At 61.7% G+C, this 20,040-nt stretch overlaps 1 protein-coding gene across 6 annotated transcripts; it reads right to left on the bottom strand.

The window, feature by feature from the left end:
• Positions 1-1,707: 1,707 nt before the first annotated feature.
• ARFGAP1 (ARF GTPase activating protein 1) lies at positions 1,708-13,392 on the bottom strand. 6 transcript variants are annotated; one of them, XM_089897182.1, is made up of 13 exons: positions 13,216-13,392; positions 10,392-10,455; positions 10,081-10,190; positions 9,734-9,905; positions 9,225-9,325; positions 8,372-8,458; positions 7,824-7,920; positions 6,966-7,022; positions 5,833-5,865; positions 5,100-5,129; positions 4,341-4,397; positions 3,175-3,251; positions 1,708-2,175 (listed from the first exon to the last, which is right to left on the bottom strand). In XM_089897182.1, exons 2-13 carry the CDS (start codon positions 10,449-10,451, stop codon positions 1,830-1,832), a joined length of 1,227 nt encoding a protein of 408 aa, XP_089753308.1. In that variant the 5' UTR covers positions 10,452-10,455; positions 13,216-13,392; the 3' UTR covers positions 1,708-1,829. The 6 variants fall into 6 exon arrangements, with proteins under 6 accessions (XP_089753308.1, XP_089753309.1, XP_022453219.1 ...); XM_089897183.1 differs by having other exon boundaries at positions 3,175-3,245; XM_022597511.2 differs by lacking the exon at positions 5,100-5,129 and having other exon boundaries at positions 3,175-3,245.
• Between the last annotated feature and the right edge of the window lie 6,648 nt (positions 13,393-20,040).

Genomic DNA, 20,040 nt, shown 5'->3' with positions numbered 1-20,040 from the left:
ACCGGGGCTCAGCTGAGAACAGGACCCAGGACCGCCCTACACGGCGCCCTGGCTGCCTAACCCGCCTCCCCACTCAGACCCGACTGCCTTCACCCCGGGGCCCCCCTGCCCATAGCGCTGCTCTGGGACAGGACAGCACAGAACCACCCAGAAGACACAGCTCCAGCCCGGAGCCTCCAGTCGGCCCCACGTGGCAGCCACAGGTGCCCTCGGTCAGGCAGTTTCAGGATGACGCAGGCTGGCTGACCGCCGGCTGGCAGCCCCAAGTCTACCCAGGGCCAGGGGAGCGCCGGACTGTCCTTACAGAACTGCCCTCTCCCCCAAACGAGGGTGCCGCGCAGATGCCCCCGCGTGTGGCAAGGGAGCTGGATCGGATGCTCAGGCCCTCACTGCCAACCCAGCCAGGAGGAGAGGGCCTGGCATTGTCCTGGCCCAGCGAACAGAACTGCAGAACGGCAGGGGCGCCCGTCCTTTGCCCGTGAGGGGTCTCAGGCCACCCACCTAGTGTCCTGACGTGATGCCTGAGAGCAGAGCACATCTCAGACCAGTGGGCCTCAGGGCCATGCGTATCAGCGCGGGGGGCTCCCGGGCAGAGGGCGACTTACTCCAGCTGAACACGGCCTCCAGGGCAGGGCCTCCTGGACCAGAATCGACAGGAACGAAGTGTCCCCGAAGCCTTCAGGGCCGGGGCAGGATCCCGGAGTCCCGATCCCAACAGGCTGGGGTTCCAGCGTGGAAACAAGAGTGTCAGGACAGACTGCACCCCCTTGTCCGGCCCGGTGCTGACCTGAAGGCCGCCTGCAGTGCAGCCCACCAGCCCTGGTGAGGACCCACGCCTCACACCTGGCCCTCCTGAGTGCCTCTTGGACCCGGGCTGGCAGACCATGTTTGGCCCTGGCTCTCGGGCTGACCTGGGTCTGAGCGTGGCAGACTACTGGTTCAGTGACTGAGACCCGCGGGTCAGCTAAAGGCACCGGTGCTGGCCACTGGGCGTCTTCCTTGGGGAGAAGTGTGGGTGGCCGTGCTGCAGACCCGCCACGTGAGCCACTGCAATCTGGCTGTCCACACGGGGACGGCCCTTCCCGCGGGGCAGGGAGCAGGGACGTTGCACACAAATCACACAGGAGGCCTGGGGGAAGCCTGGCTGAACGGCCTGAGGGCCGGCAGAAACAAGTGCGGGGACAGAGGACCGAGCACGGCGTCGTGTCACGTGGTCGTCAGCGCCGGACCGTAAGAACGGGGTGGCCGGCACACAGCCATCAAAGTCGAGTGGGCTTGGGCGACAGTGAGATCCAAATCACAGTGCAAGGAGGCTGGAAGAGGGGCCGCGAGGAAGGCTGGGGTGCCAGGGCACCGCTGCACGACCCCCCCGAGCTGATGACGGGCTCTAGGGTGACGGCAAGGCCAGGCAGGCGGTGCTCGGGCCGGGCGGACGCAGGCCAGCACTGGTGCAGAGACGGACTGGGGAGCGAAGGGCAGGGGGCAGGTGGCGGCTCTCAAACGCTAGGCAGTTTCTTCCAGAGGAAGCGAGAACAAGAGCGACTGAGAAGTGAAAGTGGCTTCAAGGAGACAGGCCTGTCACGGTCACTGGGCAGCCGCGTGCGCCGCTGGGGAGGGCGTTTATTACCGAGCGCACTGGGGGTGGTGGCTGGGTGTGGGTGGCCCCCGCAGCAGCAGGGAGCACTTCCTGCGACAGCGCCCGGCCCGGGGCCCCAGGAGAGCCGGAACAGGGAGGCACACGCCCCTGGGGTCCCGGCCGAGGCTGTCCTCCCATGCGGCCGGCACTTCCTGGGTGGAAAGGAGCAAGGCGGCGGCGCGGCTGCTGCGCCCTACCAGTCCTGGTTGTCCCAGCCGTCGTCCACGGCGGCCGGTGGTGCCGCCTCCTTGACAGCCCTGGCCCTGGCCCTGCCCTCCACCCCAGCCCCCCAGGCCTCCCCACCACCAATGTCGCCACCCCCGTTGCTGGACGCAGACGCGGGGCCCGAGCCCCACACGTCCCAGCCATCCGAGCTCCTCTTGTCGGCTGAGGGGTCTGCACACGTCCAGCTGTTGCCGCTTGGGGACCTGTGGGCCCCAGCAGGGTCACTGCTCCCGAAGGCCTCCCAGAAGTTCCGGTCGGTGGTGCCGTGGGAGCTGTCCCCGCTGCTGTTCTGACAGCTCCGGCCCTCCGGGGCTCTGGGACAGAGAGTGGTCTCTGAGCGGCTCCCAGAACCAGGAAGTCCAGAAGGTTGCCGTCGTGGCCCTGAGCCGCCTGGTATTCCCCAGGCTCCTCCCCAGAGAACGGGGGTCAAGGCCGAGTCCAAGCCCCCAGCCAGAGCCCCACCCCCAACCAGGGCACTCAGCCAGTGCCACTCAGGGTCCCAGAGTCACTGTTCTCGATCTAGGGCAGAGGAAACCCAGCCTCAGGGCGGCTCCGCCACAGAGCTGAGGCCGTGGAACCTGTGGGAGGGACTCAGGCCTCCTGCCACCAGAGCCCACTCTCCACCAGTCCCACCCAAACGCAGGATGTTTTGAAGGAAAACGTAAAGCGCTGGTTTCCTGCAACGATTAAGGGGGAAAAAAACCCAGACCCTTCTCTGCACTGTGGAGTCCCTCAGTCCCTCAAACCACAGTCACACCACTGAGCACAGCGGACAGCACGCAGAGGGGGAAGCGCTGAGGCATCCCGTCCGCGAGCATGGGAAACACGCCCAGGCCTCGGGCAGACGGACAGGACAGCACGCGCCACGGCCGGAGTGGCCGCTGCTCCGGGCCTGGCCTGAGACCATCCATCCCCCCACCAGATCCCCAGGGTCCCACCTGGGGTCAGAGAAGGAGAAGGCTGCCCAGTCTGGGCTCGTAGCAGAAAGGCCCGGGCGGGAGCCCTGAATGCTCCGGAGTCCTGGGAGGGGGGTCAGAGCCCAGCCGCACCCCCTCTCCCTCAGCCTGTCCCACAGAGGCGAGGCTGAGACTCTCCCTCCCCAGCCCTGGACGGTGGCAGCTCCCACGAGGTCGAAGGCAGGGCTTCACAGCGAGAGGTCAGGGGGCCGACATGCCTCTCTGCACCCCCAGGACTCCAGGGGTTTCTGCACTGTGAGCCCTGAGCCCCTGGGGGAGACACACCTGCTTCCCAGAGACCCCAGGGGAGAATGCCACACGGAAGGGGGCCCACTTCAGGAAGGGGGGCCAGTATACCTGTCCAACGGGTCCTCCGCTCTCCCAGAAAAAAAGGTGGTGACGTCCCTCCAGCCCCTGCTACCGACTCCCTGGACCTGGAAGGAGACGTAGGCGCTCAGCCTGGGCTCTGACGCCAAGTGCAGAGTTGAGACCTGGGTGAAGTTTAGGAACACGGCGACACCACGGGGCTCGGGCGGTTCGCCCTGGCGCTGGGGACGGTGGGATGCCCGCTGTGTGGACGCAGAGGCTGTGGCCCCAGGAGCTCAGCGGAGAAGCTCCTGGGTGGGAAGCAGGACAAACGCCAACCCGCCCCTCCCCGCCCCCAGCGGCGCTAAGGCAGAGAAGGCGGCCGCCCCCAGCGCACTCACCAGGGGAGGTCGGCAGCAGCAAGACAAGGGCAGAAAGAAGAGAAGCAACAGGTTAGTGGCTGTGACGGGTGCCCGTCAAGCCGTTTCCATATTCCTCAGGCTGTCGGCACCGGAGCGTCTACCTGACCCTCCTCACGTCCTACAGGCCCCTCGGGCCAAGAAGCCATACGGGGCATGAAGCGCCCGGCCCTTCCTGCTCGCGGTTCCGGGCTCCTTGGAATATGGAGACGCTTTCAGCCGAGCCCGTCTGTCAGGCGGGGCTTCCCTGCCTTGGCCGCCAACTCAGAGAACCCACCGCACACATCATCAAAAATCTTCCCCCTCGCCTGCTGGATCGAAACAGCATCGCCGCAGCCGAGGCGGATGCCCTGCTGCCCATCACTAAGGGCAACGCCCACCGACACCTGTCAGGGCACCTGTCTCCACGCCGCGTCGCCCCTCCCAGAAGTGAGGGCGACGAGCAAGCCGACCACCCCGCAGCCCGGGCCGGTCTCGCTCGGACCCTCCCCCGGTGGTCTCCCGAGCACAGGCTGGCGCTGGCCGCAAACCGCACGCCCCCCTCCCCCGGGAGCTTCTCTCGCCGCCTTGGCCTCCTCCGGGGTGAGGGGCCGGGCACACACACAGCCACGCGGGAGCAGAGTACAAGGCCAGGCCTTGCTGGGCTGGGGGACGAGAGCCATAGGCACAACGCACGCGTGAGGACACGGGGAGTGAGCACGGGAGTCTGAAGCCCGAACAGCGCCTCCCAGCACCACTGCCCCCCGAATGAGGCCCAAGGGAGACGCACGCAGCCGAGTACCGGAGTCCCCGCGTTACCTTCTCCTGGGCAGGTTTGAGGACACTCTCGTTCAGACTGTGGCCCAACTCTGATGCCTGTTGGAAGGACAGATGCGATGAGAAAAAGCCGTGTACGTGGCAGCACGTTCACCCCAGGACTGCGAGCCCTGCCCGCCGAGGGGAGGCTGCAGACGGCGAGCAGCCCGCCAGCACCCGATGCTCCATGCTGTCGCAGAGGCTGGAGACCGCTGCCCCTGGCCTACGCACTCTGGGAAGGGGCTCGGACAGCAGCCAGCTCTTGGAAGCCCACCCCATCCGGTGGCCACCATCAGGCTCTTCCCGTCGGAGCCCACAGGATCCATCCCAGGAGAACAGCCCCTGGCATCCCCCCGACACAAACGGGTGGATCCCAAGCCCCACCTGCCCTCCAGGGGCCCTGCGGGAGTTCGGACAGAAGGGGATGGAGCTGGGGAGCGAGCCCAGGCCAGCAGCTCAGGTGGGGGGCAGGCAGGACAGAGGGGAGGCAACCACGGAGCGGGGCCCTCGCCACTGGCATAGGACTCCCCAGCACCGCTGCAGCAGCAGCCTCAGGTTCCGGATCCCGCGCCTCCTGCCTGAGACGTGGACGCCCGAGCACCGTGGATGGGCCACGCGGGAGCCCATCGGGCTGGGGAGCAGCTCTGAGCGTGAAGACAGGGAGCACCAACATGCAGCCGCGGCGCAGACACCTCAGAGCGGGGCACGCGCCAGACATGCGGCGGGGGGGGGGGGCCTGCACGAGCATGGACGCGGCCTTACCAGCTCTGGCTGCTGCTTGGAACCCCAGAACTTCACCCAGACAGCATGGGGAGACGGGGGGTGGGAGAGAGAGCGAGGCGGTGGGAGCGGTGTTTGGCAACAACCAGGACATGGTCCCGTGGGCGCCGCACGCTCTCTAGACCCGGCACCTCCCACCTGGGAGCTTTCCAGCATGGTAGGAGCGAGCGGTTAGGGAGTCGAGATGGGGGCTCAAAGAGATCAGCCCTTGGGCCGTGAGGGGGCCCGCGTGGCCCCAGAGGCTCCTTGGACGGCCTGGCACCACGCCGGGACCACCGGGGCTGCCAGCCAAGGTGTGAGAAAAACACGAACACCAGGGCCCGAGATGCTGCCCACGAGAAGGGAGGGCGCTAACCAGGGACAGAGGCACGCTGCTGCCACAGGATGCAGACCCCGGTCCCCTGGGGGGCGCTGGGCCTCCCGTGTGCGGTTGCCCAGACATGGCACAGAGCCTCCTTCCCCACGAGGCCAAGGGCACAGGGGCCTATGGCTGCCCGCCTACCAGGGAAGGGGCAGGATCTAAGCCTCCTCCACCTGCTAACCCGCAGGCGCCCAAAGTGACACGTGGACATGTGAGCCTGGGAGGCGAACGCACGCACGGGCCTGTCAGTGCCCGAGTTGCCCGCGGAAGCGCCCTTCCCCTGAGCGCGAGGCACGAAGCGTGCGACCAGCCTAAAACCCTTGAGAGCACGAATGCAGAGGCTTCCTTTGTTACCTTTTGACTTGCCTGGGATCCAAACTTTGTCGCCTGAAAGGAAACACAGAGAGAGGGCTTTCTGGTCAGCTGCCTGACGCTGGCCACCAGGGCTGCACGTCCTTGGGGCCCAGACACCCATGCTGGTCTCCTGACGGCTGCGAGGCACTGGTGCTCGCCCCACAGCAGCTCTAAGGGGCCCTGCAAAGCTGCCCACCACACCAGCTTCCCCTGGAGGAAGGCCGTCAGGGGAGGGGCAGCCAGGATGAGGGAGCAGGGCTGACGCCGACCTCCCTGCTCTGGAATGCAGGGCGCACAGGCCGCCCACGGGCCCACAGGTGGGGCAGGTCCCTCTCCAGCGAGCTCTCCCCCTCGCTGCCGAGCGCGGTCTGGTCACACCTCTCACCTCTGCCCAGCACCCCGGCCGCTCTCATAAGCAAAGAGAGAAAGGCCTGGATCCCCACCGCGGCCCCGCAAAGCCCCGGAGAGGATCAGCAGAGGCCACGTGGCAGGCTCCTCCCCAGGCTCTGGCCCTCAGAAACTCCCGTCCTGGCCTCTCCAGGGCCCGTGTGCTCTGGGTCAGCCTGCCAGGCGGCCTCCCGTCCCTGCTCCGGGCGTTCCTGTCCCTGCCACGCCACGGTCTCCTCGCCAGGCCCGTACCCTCGCACACGCCTCTGGCCTGGCCCCTCCTGCCTGGCCTCCACCCAGTCACTGCCAGGAGCCGAGCATGTGCCCACGGCCCAGCTGCCTGTCCTGACAAAACCCCCAAATCCTGCGTCGCCTCAAGCCCAGGAGCAGGCGAGGGCAAGAGGAAACTCAGGCTGTCTATACCCTGGAGACCCAGCAGCAGAAACTCCAGGCTTTGCTTGGGCCGGGGGAGGGGGAGGCAGGGAAGCCTGGGTCACCCTGACGCCCCACCGGCACCCACCTTCTGGAGCCAGCCCAGCCCCTGCAGGCAGCTCCGCTCTGCCCGGTACACCACCAACCGTCACAACAAAGAACGTCCGTGGGGCCTGGAGGATTCGCCAGGGCGAGAGGCTGCTCACCGAAACCCCCTCAGGGCAGATGGACGTGCGGCCTGAGCCCCGTCAGGACCCCCTGGTCTCCCAGAGCCACCTGGCCTGCGTGGCTGCATGACGGGACAGGCTACTTACACCCTCCTTCGCTGCTGAGGCAAACCTGCTTGCTCCAGTGGCAAAACTGCTCCAGCCCTGAAAGGAAGTGACACAGAAGCCACATGGTGGCTCCACACGTGGCCACCAAGGGGAGTGCTCCTCAGACACGCGCCGGCCGCCTCGCACCCACGTTCTGTGGGAAGGACACAGCCAGGGCCCCAGAAGCAGCTCCTGGCCCGGCTCCCTGGAGACATGCCTTCCCCCGAAGTGCCCTGCTGCCCCTCCAGACAGACCACGGGGCGCTGGGGGCACTGAAAGCTGACCTCCTTCCTCTAAGTCCAAGGTTGTTTCCCCTAAGCCTCCAAGATAGGTGAAAGCAATTTGGAAATAGAAACTCTTCATTTAAATCCCAACTCGGCCTGTTCCATCTCAAGGAGACGTGGAGGGACCCTCGCGAGGAACTGAGAAGACAAGTGCGTGCGGCCTCTTCCCCATGGCGGGGCGGGGTGACACGGAGACACACACACTACAGCCTGGGAGGCGCTTCTGGAGAACAGGCTCCTGCACGGCGTGCCAGGCCGACAGCCCCTTTCTTCCCTGGGGCAGCCCTGGCCCAGAATCCACATGCTTGGGAGGCTCTGCCAGGAGCGGGCGGCCAGGCGGGCTCCACTCAGAGGAAACGAGCCTTGCTAAATCTGAGGGACGTGTTTTGTAGCCAAAGTAAACGAACGACAAAACACGCGTGGGATTAAACACCATAAGCGGCGCTTTAAGAAGAGACGTCAGTGAAGGAAAGGGAGGGGGGTCTCTGTGAGACGGGCTAGCGCGGGATCCCAGGACGGCCAGGCGCCGGGAGGCCCCTGGGGAGCGGGGGACAGCCAGGATGGGCGTCCTCACCGAGTACAGGGACGACATGGCACTGTTGAGGAAGTCGTCTTCCCTCTTCGGAGGCGGTACCGTGTTCCCAAACCCCACGTAGCGGTTCTCCTGGGCCCTGGTGGGGACACAAGCAACAGCCCTGCTGCTTCCGACAGCTGGGGGTGCGGACGTGCCCAGACCCGGGACGGGCACCCCGGAGGACGTGCGGCTCCCACACCCCAGTGTGGGGTCAGGCTCTCCTCTGTTGGTGGGACGAGGCCCTCCTGCTGCACCTGCCAGAGGACCTGGCGAGACCCAAAGCGACAGCCGGTCACTGCAGGGAGTGGGACAGGCTCGACCACAGGTCAGGCAGGTTCCAGGAAGGAAGCACGTCCTTTCTGCTCCCAAGCATTCTGAGCCGCGGTTTTCTCTCCACTCAAGCTCCCCACCCGAACCTGGGCTGCCAGGCAGCACCCCGGGACGCCTGCCGATTCTGCACCCCCTGCACATGTGGGCAGCAGCCTCCCCGGGGGCCCCAGGTCTGCCTGGGCCTCCCCCAGCTCCCCCAAGCCCTCCGGAGGCCTTACCCTTGATAGGAGCCAAGGTCATCGTTCAGCCAGTCTTCAAAAGCCTTGTCCGCGGAGGCGGTGGAGTTCTGCAGCTGGCCAGAGGCTCTGCAATGGAGGGTCAGAGGTCAGAGAGGCCGACATGGGGTGGGCACACGCCCACAGGATCACGAGGGTCTCTGGGAGGTGCCGTCACGCCCACCTGCTCACACCTGGCTCCTCCAAAGCTTGGAGCAGAGGGCGGCTCAGGCTTAGGCTCAGCGGCTGAAGCCGGCAAGAAGCAGGGGGAGGTGCTGCAGCCCAGGGTGGGGGGCACAGCAGCTCCACGCCTGCCCATGCCTGCAGGGAGGCCGCAGGGGTCGAGGCCAAAGCAAGCGCTCGGCAGGAATCTGGAACCCTTCCGACCGGAATCTCGCCACACAAGGGGGAGGCAGAGGGGAGGGCCGCTGGGCACCCCTGGCGTCAACAGGGAGCTCTCTCTGAGACCAGTCACCCCGGAACACCAGCCTCCAACCCACGAGAGGACACAGGATGACCGCCAGGGGGATGGGTCACCCTGGGGACGTGGGCAGCCCTCAGGCAGGACAGGAGACATAAACAGCAGACAGACTGGGTCCTACAGAGATGCCGTGTGCTGTGGGCACAGATTTGAGGAATGGGGAATGGTGCTTCTACTTCAGACGTACCTTTACTGGTTGAATTTCTACTAAAAGTTTGAATTGTAACTTAAAAAGTTGTTTTTCCCACTGACTTTCAGAAACAGCTCACAACTGGAGCTGTTACCACAACAGCACAGGGACCCTGAGCCACAGTTAAGGTCAGAGCCGGGCAAACCCAGCCCAGAGCCCGGCCCACAGGCCAGACGAGTAGCTACCGGTGGGCAGAGGACGGCAGCGTCTTGGGCTGAGGCGGGGTCCAGTTCTGGGCGGGCGATGACTCCAGAGACCACTCTCTGCCTTCGGCCAGAGTGGCCACCTGCAGAGGGAGCCAGGGCGTCAGGCAGCATGGATGCCGCCTGCCCCGCACACAGCCCCTCGGGCTCAGCTGCCACGGGCCAGGGCTCTGCGGGTGCCGACACTGAGACTGGCTCTCACGATGGGCAGAGTGAGCAAGCTCTTGGTCGGTGTGGCGCCCGGGCCCCCTCTGCACCCCCTGAATGGATGCAGCGCTCCCCAGAGGCTGCGAGGAGGGCTCAGCCCTCCTAATCACAGGCCACCTGCTTCTCCTTGGGTGGGGCGAGCTGGGGCCACACGTCCTGTCTGTGTGTGGACTGCACATGGCCTCCGTGTCGTGTCAGAACCCACAGGAGATCTCAGCCCCTGGAACCACTCCAGCAGCCGATGGCTGGAGCAGCCTGCACACGGCCGGGCGGCCTGTGCTCACCTTGTCCCTGAAGAGGGCGGCGGCCTTGCTGTTGTACTTCTCCTGCAGGGACCAGCAGGGGTCATAGACCTCTTGACACTCCAGGAACTCCCGGAATTTAGCGTTCCCGCCGGCCTTCATCTTCTCCAGCTCCACGTCCTTCCACTTGTCCATAGTGACGGACCGGACAAAGCTACACACCAGAGGGCCGACCTCGCCACCAGTACCAGCATCCAAGAGCCCACCCCAAACAGTCTGGAATTAGACACGTGCACCTCCTGTGCCAGAGCGCCGGAGCGGGTAGGAGCTGGCCTGGGGGTGGCCCTCACCTTCCCGTCACCCGCCAGGCGGCAGCAGAGGGCACTGACCTGAGGTGCACCCCGAGCCCGCGGTGCTTCCCCGAGCACTCCAGGCAGATCCAGATGCCGTAGGTCACGCTCACCCACTGAGGGTTGAAGGCGCCGCACTCAAAACACACCTGCGAAGAGCGCCCAGGCGACTCACCCGGGGCGGGGCGGGGCCCGGGGACCCCGAAGACCCAATGGGGGGCCCCCAGAGGGGGCAGAGGGAGGCTGGCTGGGAGGCCAACGGTGACAGGGAGGGAGGACTCTGAGGCCACGAGCAACTCTGAGAGGACCCCAAAACCTAAGCCAAGTGTCAAGGAAAAGCGGACACTTACGTTGTTTTCATCTTGCACCCTAATTTCCTTAAGAACTTTCCTAGTTCTCGGGCTGGCCATGGTGCTGTGAAAGAGAAAAACAAACTTTTCAACTTCCAAATAGGTCACTTCACAAGAAGATCAACCTTTGGTGCAAACACACTACAAAGTATGACTTCAAGAAATTCCGTGAAGCTGCTTGGAAGCTACAGGGGAACAGGGCTACTTACTGCAGGAACCTGCTCTCCACGTGCTAAGAAAAGCCGAGATCAGTCTGGATGCTCCCGGGCCAACCACAGCGTGATTATTAGGGGCAATGCGCAATTACCGGAGGCTGCTCATCATGTACCATCAAGACCACACGATTTATAAAAACACCCGTCTTCTGGTGAAGTTCACAGCAAGGGGTGGTCTTCACAAAACGTGCTCAGACTGGCTGTTAAATCTCATTTCCCCTTTTCAGGGCGACACATCAGACTTGGGCTGACAGTATCCGAAGCCAGGGAGCCCCACATTCTCGGCCCCCGCAGCCCCTCTACTTCTACCAGTGCAGGGAGGCTCCTGGCCTGGGGCGGAAGCAGTGGCCCCGACTGACACAGGAAGAAGCTGGCCTCCCAGGGACCATCTGAAGGATGGAGGTGACAGACAGCATGGCCACAGCAGGGCAAGGACAGGGGCCTATGGACCAGCAGACCTGCCACCGCATCTCAGGGGGACACTGCCGGGGAACAGCAGCCACACAGCCTGAGCTGAAGAGAAAACCCATTTACTTCTCTATAGACCTCCTAGCTTTGGCAAAGTTCAAGTTCAAGTGGTGGCCCGGTAAGTTTCAGGCGGGGGATGGGGAGGGAGCCCAGGGTGGTGTCGGCAGTAAAGTAACCCCATGGATGCCCAGCCTGAGTCTCAGGCTGGCCCTTCCCTCGTGACCAGGACCTGCAGGCTGTCCCTCCAGCTCCCCCGGCAGCATGCGTCCTCTCAGGACACACAGGCCGCTTAAGGGACAGAGCCACACACCTGGGCTGCTGGCGGTGTCTCCAGCCTCCGACCCTGCACCCCACCATCTGTGAGGGACTGCTCCAACCAGCTTCCCTGCCAATGCTTTAGCGTGAAAGTCCCATGAGCAGCAGTCACCTTCGGTTACTCCCCAAGGGGACCCTGCCTCTCCCCACACCCAGGCCTCCTGAATCCTGAGCCCCAGGATGCCTAACGCCCACAACGCCCACTTCTGAGCCAGCTGAGGTTAGGAGACAAATGTCTGCTTTCTGTAACTGAGGGAAACAAAGCCAAGGGCTAGCCGGAGGCGCCTTTCTTCTCTGTATTTCTCTGTGCTGTGCATCACGGTCTCAAAGGCAAACACCTGAACCCACAATCCTGCCCAGCACCCAGCACCTGGCCCGATCCATCCAGGCGGGATCCTGTCCTCACGCTGAGCTCCAGTCACCCACAGGGCGAAGGCAGAAATGGGTGGCCCCTGGGAGCTCTTTCCAGAGAACTGTGCCTGCCCAGAGGCTCCCGTTCTGGCCAACAGGACCCAGGCAAACAAAAGTCACAACTCGGGTGAGCCTGCCCTGAATTTCTAACTGCGTAAAAGAAGGCAGAGAGAGTGTCTGCAAAAGTACAGCAAAGGAAATACGTGAAAACTAAATGACTTGGCTCGGATTTAAAAGGAACTTTTTTTGGACGTGAGAATCCTTTACTTCTGTGAAATGCTAACTTTAATACATAAAAAACAAACACTTCCTAACTTTCAAAACTATAGTTTGTCTTGAAACATAATCTAAGAACTCCTGCATTAATGCTTGAAACCAAACCCAGCTCTGTGCAAGTGAACGTGGCCTCAGTAAACGGTGAACCAAATAACACTTCTCAGTTTACAGGAAAAAGCCACTTGTCAGCCGGCAGAACGCTGTTCCTTAAGCTGGGACTTCCTCAATGCCTGAGATGAAAAGGGATGACTTAGGGACACCGCTTGGGGCTGTTACACAGGCGACAGGCAGAAATCCTGCTCATCTTCCCCAGAAACCACCTGAGGCCCCCGAAGCACCTACACCGAAGAACAACTGTTTCTCACTTAAAACACCATCACTTCTGAACTTCTGCAGCGTATGGTCCCAGGAAGGGATGCCAAAGCCAACTTAAACGCTAATTATCCCCCGGGCCATTATCACAGCCCCACCTGGCACAGAAACAGAGGATGGCAGAACCCTCAGGCCTGCACTAAACGACACAATTAACTCTCACATGGGTGGTCAGCAACGAAGCTGTTGAACAGGGCAGACGAGCACAGTTCTACCTAAACGCACGGGCACTGACAGAGAAGTCCAAAGTCCCTTCTTGGTTTCCTCTCCCTCCCCCAAGACGATCACCCACGGCCACCAAGGGTGAGGCTGCCATTTCCGATTAGACCGGCCTCTCCAAAACCGAGGGGGAGGACGCTTCCCTCTTAGGAGTGGAAGCCCCTTCAAAGCTCAGACCCGGCCCGACGGGACCCTGTGTCCAAACCAGCTCCTGGTGCCGAAGGAAGGGACGGGGCAGGGCCGGCTCGCCCCACGGAGGGGGTGTTGGTGGGCAGCGGCCCGTGACAGCCTCAGAGGAAAGAAGGCTGGGGGCCGGGGGCGAGCTGCGGGGGCGTGTGGGTCCAGGCGGGGGCGGCCAGAGGAGGGGGGACGGCCGGGGGCCCGTGGACTAGCCCCGGGGTGGCCGGGGGAGGGCGGGGTGGGCGCTTCCAGGTCCTGCGGACAGCGGCCTCGGAGCGGGTGGGGGTCTGGGCGGAGGCGGCCGCCGGCAGGGGCAGTGGACCAGCCCGAGGGGAGCCGGGGCCTCGGGGCCTCGGCCGCGCGCTTACCGGGCAGAGGGCTCGATCCTGCGCGCCGGGTCGGGCCGGGTCAGGCCAGGGTCAGGGCCGGGGTCCTGGCCGGGGTCGGCCGCGCCGCGAACCGCACCGAGGACGACCGCCGACCACCCACCCCACCGCCACCAGCTTCCGGCTACGTCGCGCCTCGCAACGCCTCACGGGAAGCCGGGGATGGGCCGGCGGGGGCGGGCCTTCCTCCCCGCCTGCTTGGCCGGAAGCGCTGCCTCACCCCGTAGCTATGGGGACGCGTCCTCCTCCGGGCTGCTGTGTCGGAGCTGCTAGTCCAGCGGGGACCGCGGTAGCCTGGGGACCGACAGCCGTGCTCACCAGCGGTGCGCCGTCAGGATCAGACGGGAAACTGATGGCCTGCTCAAATTAGAACGATTCATGGGCGTTTACTCACAAGGGGGCTGGTTAGCAGGGTATGCGCGGGTTTAGGGCACCGCAGGAATTCTGCGGGAACCCAGGGCTGGAGCAGCAGAGCTGTGACGTCAGCAGACTCCAAGGAAAAGAGGGAAGGAGGGGTTCCCGGACTCGGGAAGGGCAGTGTCCTCAGGGCCACTGCCCAAGAGGAGCTGTTATCTTTTGTTGAGGGCATGACCAGCCCAAGGTGACCTAGTAGAAGAAGGCACAGGAATAAATACCGGCCTCTCTGGCCTCTCACCCTCTGGTCTCCCGATTTTGCCTCCCACTGGCCAGGCCCACCGGTGCAGTCTGAGGTGGAGAAGGGGGGGGGGCACGGAGGACAGCTGGAGACGTTGCAAGCAGGCTGCAAAGCAGTGTGGATCCCAAATATGGGAAATATGACTGTAGAAAGAAAACTGTCCAGAGTGATGATCTCTGGGGAGTATAACTGCAAGCGATTTTTGGTTTTGTTTTTACTCTGTGCTCTTATGTGTATTCCACATATTCTTCATTGATCTATGGAACTTTTGGAGTGATCAAGTACGAACGTTTTTACTGAGGTATAATTTACATTCAACAATTTACGTTCAATGAGTTTTGAGAAATGCATACTGCAGTGTAACCTCCACCATGATCAATTATAGAACATTTCCATCACAGGCAACCACTGTTCTTACTTTTATCCCCATTTCTTAGTTTACCTGTTCTAGAACTTCATATAAATGGAATCATGCAATAAGTACTCTTCTGAATGGCTTCTTTCACTTAGCATAATGTTTTCAAGGTTCATCCATGTCATAGCATGTCAGCACTTCATTCCTTTTTATTGCTGAATACTATTCCGTTAAATGAATATAACTCTTTGTTTATCCACTCACATATTGGACAGTGGAGTCATTTCTGAGTCTTGGGTATTGTGAATAAAGCTGCCCCGAAATTCACATGGGTATATTTTAACATTTCTTGTGCATAATTATCTAGAAGTTAGGTTGCTGGGTGATCGGGGAGGTGTATGTTGAACCTCATAAGAAATTGTGAAGCAGTCTTCCAAAATGGCTGTACCATCTCACACCCCACCAGCAGTGTGAGAGCTCCAGTGTCTGGCATGTATGCTGGGTTATCTCATTTGCATTTCCCTCCATTGCTGGTTGAAAGCTGCCCTGGAGGGTTATCTTAGCTTCCTGGCCCTTCCAGCCCACCCTGTGCCCAGCTTAGCATGAGCACCTCGTGCAGCCAGGGGAAGCCCTCAGGAAGGAGCCAGCAGGGCTTGCAGTGAGAAGCCACTGGCATCACAGAAACAAGAGGACTGAGGTGATGTGCACGGGGCACCCATAGGGTCTACACAAGGACAATGTGAGACAGTGTAGATTTCGGCACGAGACCCTGGGGCTGGGACTGTGTGGGTTCCACAAGTTCAGAGAGCGAGAGCCACGTGCTGGATTCCTCACGTGGGCTCCCTGGAGGAAGCGGGCTATGAAGGATGTTGAAAGGGAGGAGAGGAAGACGGAAGGTGGTCCCTGAAAGGGCACAGCGGAAGCCAACATTTGGCACTGCTAGTGCAGACAACGAGCAGAGGCTGAACTTTCAGTTTTCTGATCATAAAGCTAAAAGGTCAACCCCTACTCCACCTCAGGCTCTGGAGGCCTGGGGCTACGCTCATCCCCAGGGCCAAGAGCAGGGAGGTGGCCATTGCAAGGACAGGGCAAGCCTGCCTCCTCACAGCATCCGTGGTGCCCCTGCCTCTCTCTGCCATCTCAAGGCTGGCTCAGTGACCAAGTAACAGAGGATCAGTCTGGGCACTGAAGTGGTGAATGGAGCAGAACACGCAGCTGCAAACTGGAAATGTTTTATTACCCCATCTGAAATATTTAGATAATTTGTTTTTCTTCTAGACCTGCCGGCAGTACATTAATTTCCAGTTAGAGTAATGTGATCATCTTTGTGGTTTCCTCCCCAGGGCTGCTGAAGCTCTCGATATGATATGAGTAAAACTGAAGGGAATACGAGGGCAGCAATATGCAAACCTCGGGGTAAATGGCTGCGCAAGGCTGGGGCTGGCCTGGGCCACACAAGTTCACCCGTGAAGTCACCGTGGGACCCGGGACACAGCGCTCCTGCCTCCTGGACTCAATTTCCCCATCTGTGAAAGGAGGACCCCAATTCCCCTTCCAGGCCAGGGGCCCACGCTTCCTGCCTGCTTGTCTGAAGTCAGGCCCTGGGCTCGATAAGGAAGATCCTGTGTAAACTGCACGGCAGTGCAGCTCTTCCTGATGTGCATCTGTTGTTCAGGTGAAGAAACGGAGGCACAGAACAAGTAAGCAATTTGCCCCAGGTCGAAAAGGCAGTAAGTGGTGGAGGCGAGGTTGGTACCCAGCCTGTGTAACATCTTCCTCAGAGTAGAAGGGCGTGTGCGGCGAGCGTCCACTGGGGGCGCAGTTGTGTCCTCTGATCTGACCCAGCACCAGTCTCAGAGGTCAGTTTCATTCCAGACATGTGCAAGTGACGCAGAAACTGGGTTGGGCCGTGAGCACTTGTCAACCGTGACCCTGTCAGGGTCTCACCTCCGGGTCCCGGGGGTCCAGCCAGCTGCCATCAGGGGTGGCAGAGCCTAAAGAAACAGCGGAGGCTACCCAGGACTGGTGAGGGCCATGTGTGTAAGTGTACACATCTGTGAGCATGTTTGGGTTTGCACGTGTGTGCATGTGATTGGTGCGTGTGTGTATACATGTGTGCACGGTATTGCATGTGTGGTTTGTGCCTTAAGGCTCGTTAGGCTCAAGGTCATTGTACTGAGTCCCCCACGCGCACAGAGACAACAGGTGTGGCTTTGGGGTCTGCCCAGAAGAGGCGCCGCCCACAGGGCTTCCCAGAGAAGCAGGGTCTGCCATACCCGCTTTGCACAGCGGCAGAGGCGGCAGCTTGGAGTCGGAGAGGCCGCCCTGGCCCCGGCCAGTGGCAGCAGCACACAGATGCGGGCCCAGGCTACTCAGACCCTGGAGGCACCCCAGCAGTGCTTGTCCAGAGCTCCTGGGCGCGGGGAGAAATGAAGCCAGGGCTGTGTCCGCCTCGCCCCCAGGAGCACTGCTCCGCCCCGCACCCCGGGCATGGCCCACAGGTCTGTGTTCCTGAAACCAGGAACTGGGCTGAGGAGGGGCCATGTGGGGCCCCGTGAGGACAAGGCTCCTTCCCTGCCTGGGAGGGTGGCTCTCAGGAAGTCTCGCTGCCTATATTTAAAGATCAGCCATTCTGTGGGCCTCCAGGAGGCTGGGGCATGGCAGGACCTTGGGGGCATCTTGAAATGACTATCTAATCCCATTGACTGGCCAGCGCTCCAGGGCCGCCTGGAGAGGTGGTCGCCGGCCATGGATGTCACCAGAGCCCTCGGTCTCTCTCTGGACTCTTAACTCCTCTTGAAATCTCTCCCATATTGGGCTCAGCTCGGGGGCAGGGCTGTTTCTCCCAGTGTTTAAGGGGATATGCCTATGCCACCTGGCCCCCGCTGGGCTCCAGGGAGCAGTTAGACCCACCTTGAGGCCGACAGGGCCTCAGGTACATGGAAACAGCCCCAGTTTCCCAGCGGGAGGGCTCAAGGTCAGGATCGTTCGCTCTGTCCCAGCGATGCGGATGGAGCCGACTGTTTGCTGGGCGCTGGTAGGAAGAGAGGGAGGGGCCCCTGCCGGGCAGCGTTGGTCCCGATGCCGGCCCTGGCGCACAGAGGGTGCCGCGATGCCCACCCATCCGACCCCTGTTGCTGCCTCTAAATGATGCACAGGAAGAACTGGGCCCCAGGATGAAGGAAATGGAAGGAATGTCAGAATGTGGTCCTGCTAATTCACGAGGCCGTGCATCACTACGGAGCACAACTGCTCCTGACCCAGAGCTCTCGTTCCTCCTAAAACACCCAGGAACTTGCAGCTGTGCCGAATGACACTTGGTCACACAGGCTAACGAGTCACGGCCAGGAATGTATTGAGACAGGGCCAGCTTCTCAGACTGCAGGCCTGAGGGCTCAGATCCCGGGGGCTATGACAGGAAGACCCACACACCCCCTGCCTTAGCCCCTCCCATGCCTATCCAGATTCTAGTTGTTAGAGACAGAAAACCCAACCCCACATGGCTTAAACAACAAAGGGATGTTATTGGCTCATGTGGTGAAAAGTCCAGTGGTAAGTTGGCTTTCAGGTGAGGCTTGATCCAGCAGCTCAACTGTATCATTGAGAACCAGGTTTCTCTCTGTATCTTTGCTCTGCTGTTCCATTTTCATCCGAAGGTCCCAAAATGCAGCTCCTAAGGCTGTAAGCTCCCTGTTCACATCCCAGCTAAAACCCCAAGATTCACTAGCTTGGGTCATGTGTCCACTTCTAAACTAATAACAGGCCAAGGGGATGGAATGTGCTGATCTGTGGCATCTAAGCCCCGAGCTCCAGCCCTGGAGCCCCAGAGGGGAGGCAGGTTCCCAGGACTGCAAGGACCCCAAACAGAAGTCCGAAGGTCAGGTGAGCTCTCCTTGTGGCCGAGGTTGAGGTGGGCATTTTGTGGCTCCCCTCTGTGTCCCCGGGGCCCAGCATGAGCCCAGCCAGCGTGGTACGAACACTGGGGAGGCCTGGGTGGGGCTCTGCCTGTCTCCTCTTCTCTTTGAGGGAGCTGCTGCTAGAAGGAGGGAGGGAATGGGTGGAGGTGGACAGGCAGATCGTCTCTCCAGAGAGGCAGGAACTTGGCCTGGAGGCAGGAGGGAAGAGGGGTTTCAGGTGGACACAGGACCTGGCGCCACGGGGAGGCTGAGAAGGGCCGGCCAGGGGGTGGGCGGCAACTGGGAACAGCCACTGACACACTGACCCCAAGGCCAACACGACGGGGAGGCAGGGTGAGGGGGGGGGGCGGGCGGTTGGAAATCAGGTCTTGAAGGACCGCAAGCGCAGCCAGTCACATTTTGGGCTGAGAACGCTCCTGGTTGGTCAGCCAGGAGGCCTGAGAGCCGGTGGCCCCGGGGGGCCCACAGCATCCCTCATCCTTACCTCCCAGGCACCTGCCAGCTGAGAAATCACAGGGCAAGGGGAGCCACCGAGCTGCCATCCTGCCCCCGGCTCCCTCTGCTGCCACTCCCAAAGCCCCTGCCCCTGTGCTCCGTCTCTGGACTTACCCAGACCTGGACCCAATCTCGCCTTGAGCTGTGGGCGGCCAGGTCTCTGGACCTGGTGGAGCCTCAGCCTCTGTGAAGCTGTGAAGCGGGATCATCATCGCTCCTCCCCCATGGTCCCGTGACATCGAGGGAGATGAAAGGAGGTGCGGCTTCTGGGCCCGGGAGGGACCTTGGGCTCCTGGTCACTTCACACCCCACCCCCACCCGCGCGAAGACAGAAGCAGAGCCTTCAGGAGTGACGGAGGGGGTGTCAGCAGGGCTGGAAGAGTCTGTCACCTGCCGTTCCCTTTGCTCCCAAAGCCCAGGAGTCCTTCCTGCGGACTCGGTAAACGTGGCTTGATGTGGGCGGTCCTTTGCCACTCGGGAATCGTACCCCATGCCAGCCCTCCATCGAGAGAGAGACAGAGACAGAGGGAGAGCAAGAACGCAGAGCCAGGCGGGGGGGGGGGGGGGGGGGCAGCCGCTGACCTCAGCAGAGGTCACAGGCCTGCAGACCAGCTTCCCTTCTCCTTTGTTTCCAGTTTGCTTAATGAGCCAAATATTTAAGCAACTCCCCCGCTACCCCGCTTTCCTCTTTAATCCCTGAACCACTGAGAGTGATGACGAGGTCCCAGTGAGAGCTGCGGACGTGTCCTCTGGGCTCTCCTGGACCGGGTCTCAGGAGGCCCGGGCCGACGTGCCGGTGGACGGGCCAGAGACATACCTGGGCCGCGTCTGGGTCACGGCAGCGAGCTGTCTCCTCCCGCCCAGCGCTTCTAGCTCTCAAAGGCCCGCAGGAGGGCTCCTGGATTTAATGCCTCGTCTGTACCCCAGCCCGACAACGGGCACCCTCACAGGGCCTGTGGTCCGTCTGGGAGAACCAGTGGGGTGTCTGCACGTGGGGCCTCCACCTGGGCCGAGGGAGTTTGCTCCTGTGTCAGGCACCCCAGGGAGCCTGAGGCCGCTCTCTGTCCTTTGAAGCCTGTCCAGCTCTGTTGCTCTTTCAAAGGAAGAACAGGACCCACAGTGCCTTTTATCTGGTTCGGATTAAGGGGTCAGGCCCCCCCCACATGCAGTTCTGGGGCTCAGCCAATATCTTTCCGGGAGTGTTTGTTGATACTTATAAATGTCTCCCAAATTCGTCTGAAAACATCTGTGCACATGGCGGTTTCCGTCACTCTGGGTGAACAGAGATGGCAAGAGGTTTTTTGTTTTTCTTTTTAACATCTTTATTGGAGTATAATTGCTTTACAATGGTGTGTTAGTTTCTGCTTTATAACAAAGTGAATCAG

Source organism: Delphinapterus leucas, chromosome 15, assembly GCF_059928025.1.
Source record: "Delphinapterus leucas isolate spDelLeu-1000000601 "Yukka" chromosome 15, BTC_Dleu_Yukka2, whole genome shotgun sequence".
NCBI lineage: Eukaryota > Metazoa > Chordata > Mammalia > Artiodactyla > Monodontidae > Delphinapterus > Delphinapterus leucas.
This window is presented reverse-complemented; position numbering and strand designations above follow the sequence as displayed.

What these genes read in the sequence shown, in the direction of transcription:
- ARFGAP1 (XM_089897182.1), bottom strand. Translation starts at nt 10,451, where the DNA reads ATGGCCAGCCCGAGAACTAGGAAAGTTCTTAAGGAAATTAGGGTGCAA. An exon ending in GGGCTCGGGGTGCACCTCAG is followed by an intron (nt 9,906 to 10,080) that starts GTCAGTGCCCTC and finishes TCTGGTGTGTAG; the next exon opens with CTTTGTCCGGTCCGTCACTA. An exon ending in TCAAACCTGCCCAGGAGAAG is followed by an intron (nt 3,252 to 4,340) that starts GTAACGCGGGGA and finishes GTCTCCTTCCAG; the next exon opens with GTCCAGGGAGTCGGTAGCAG.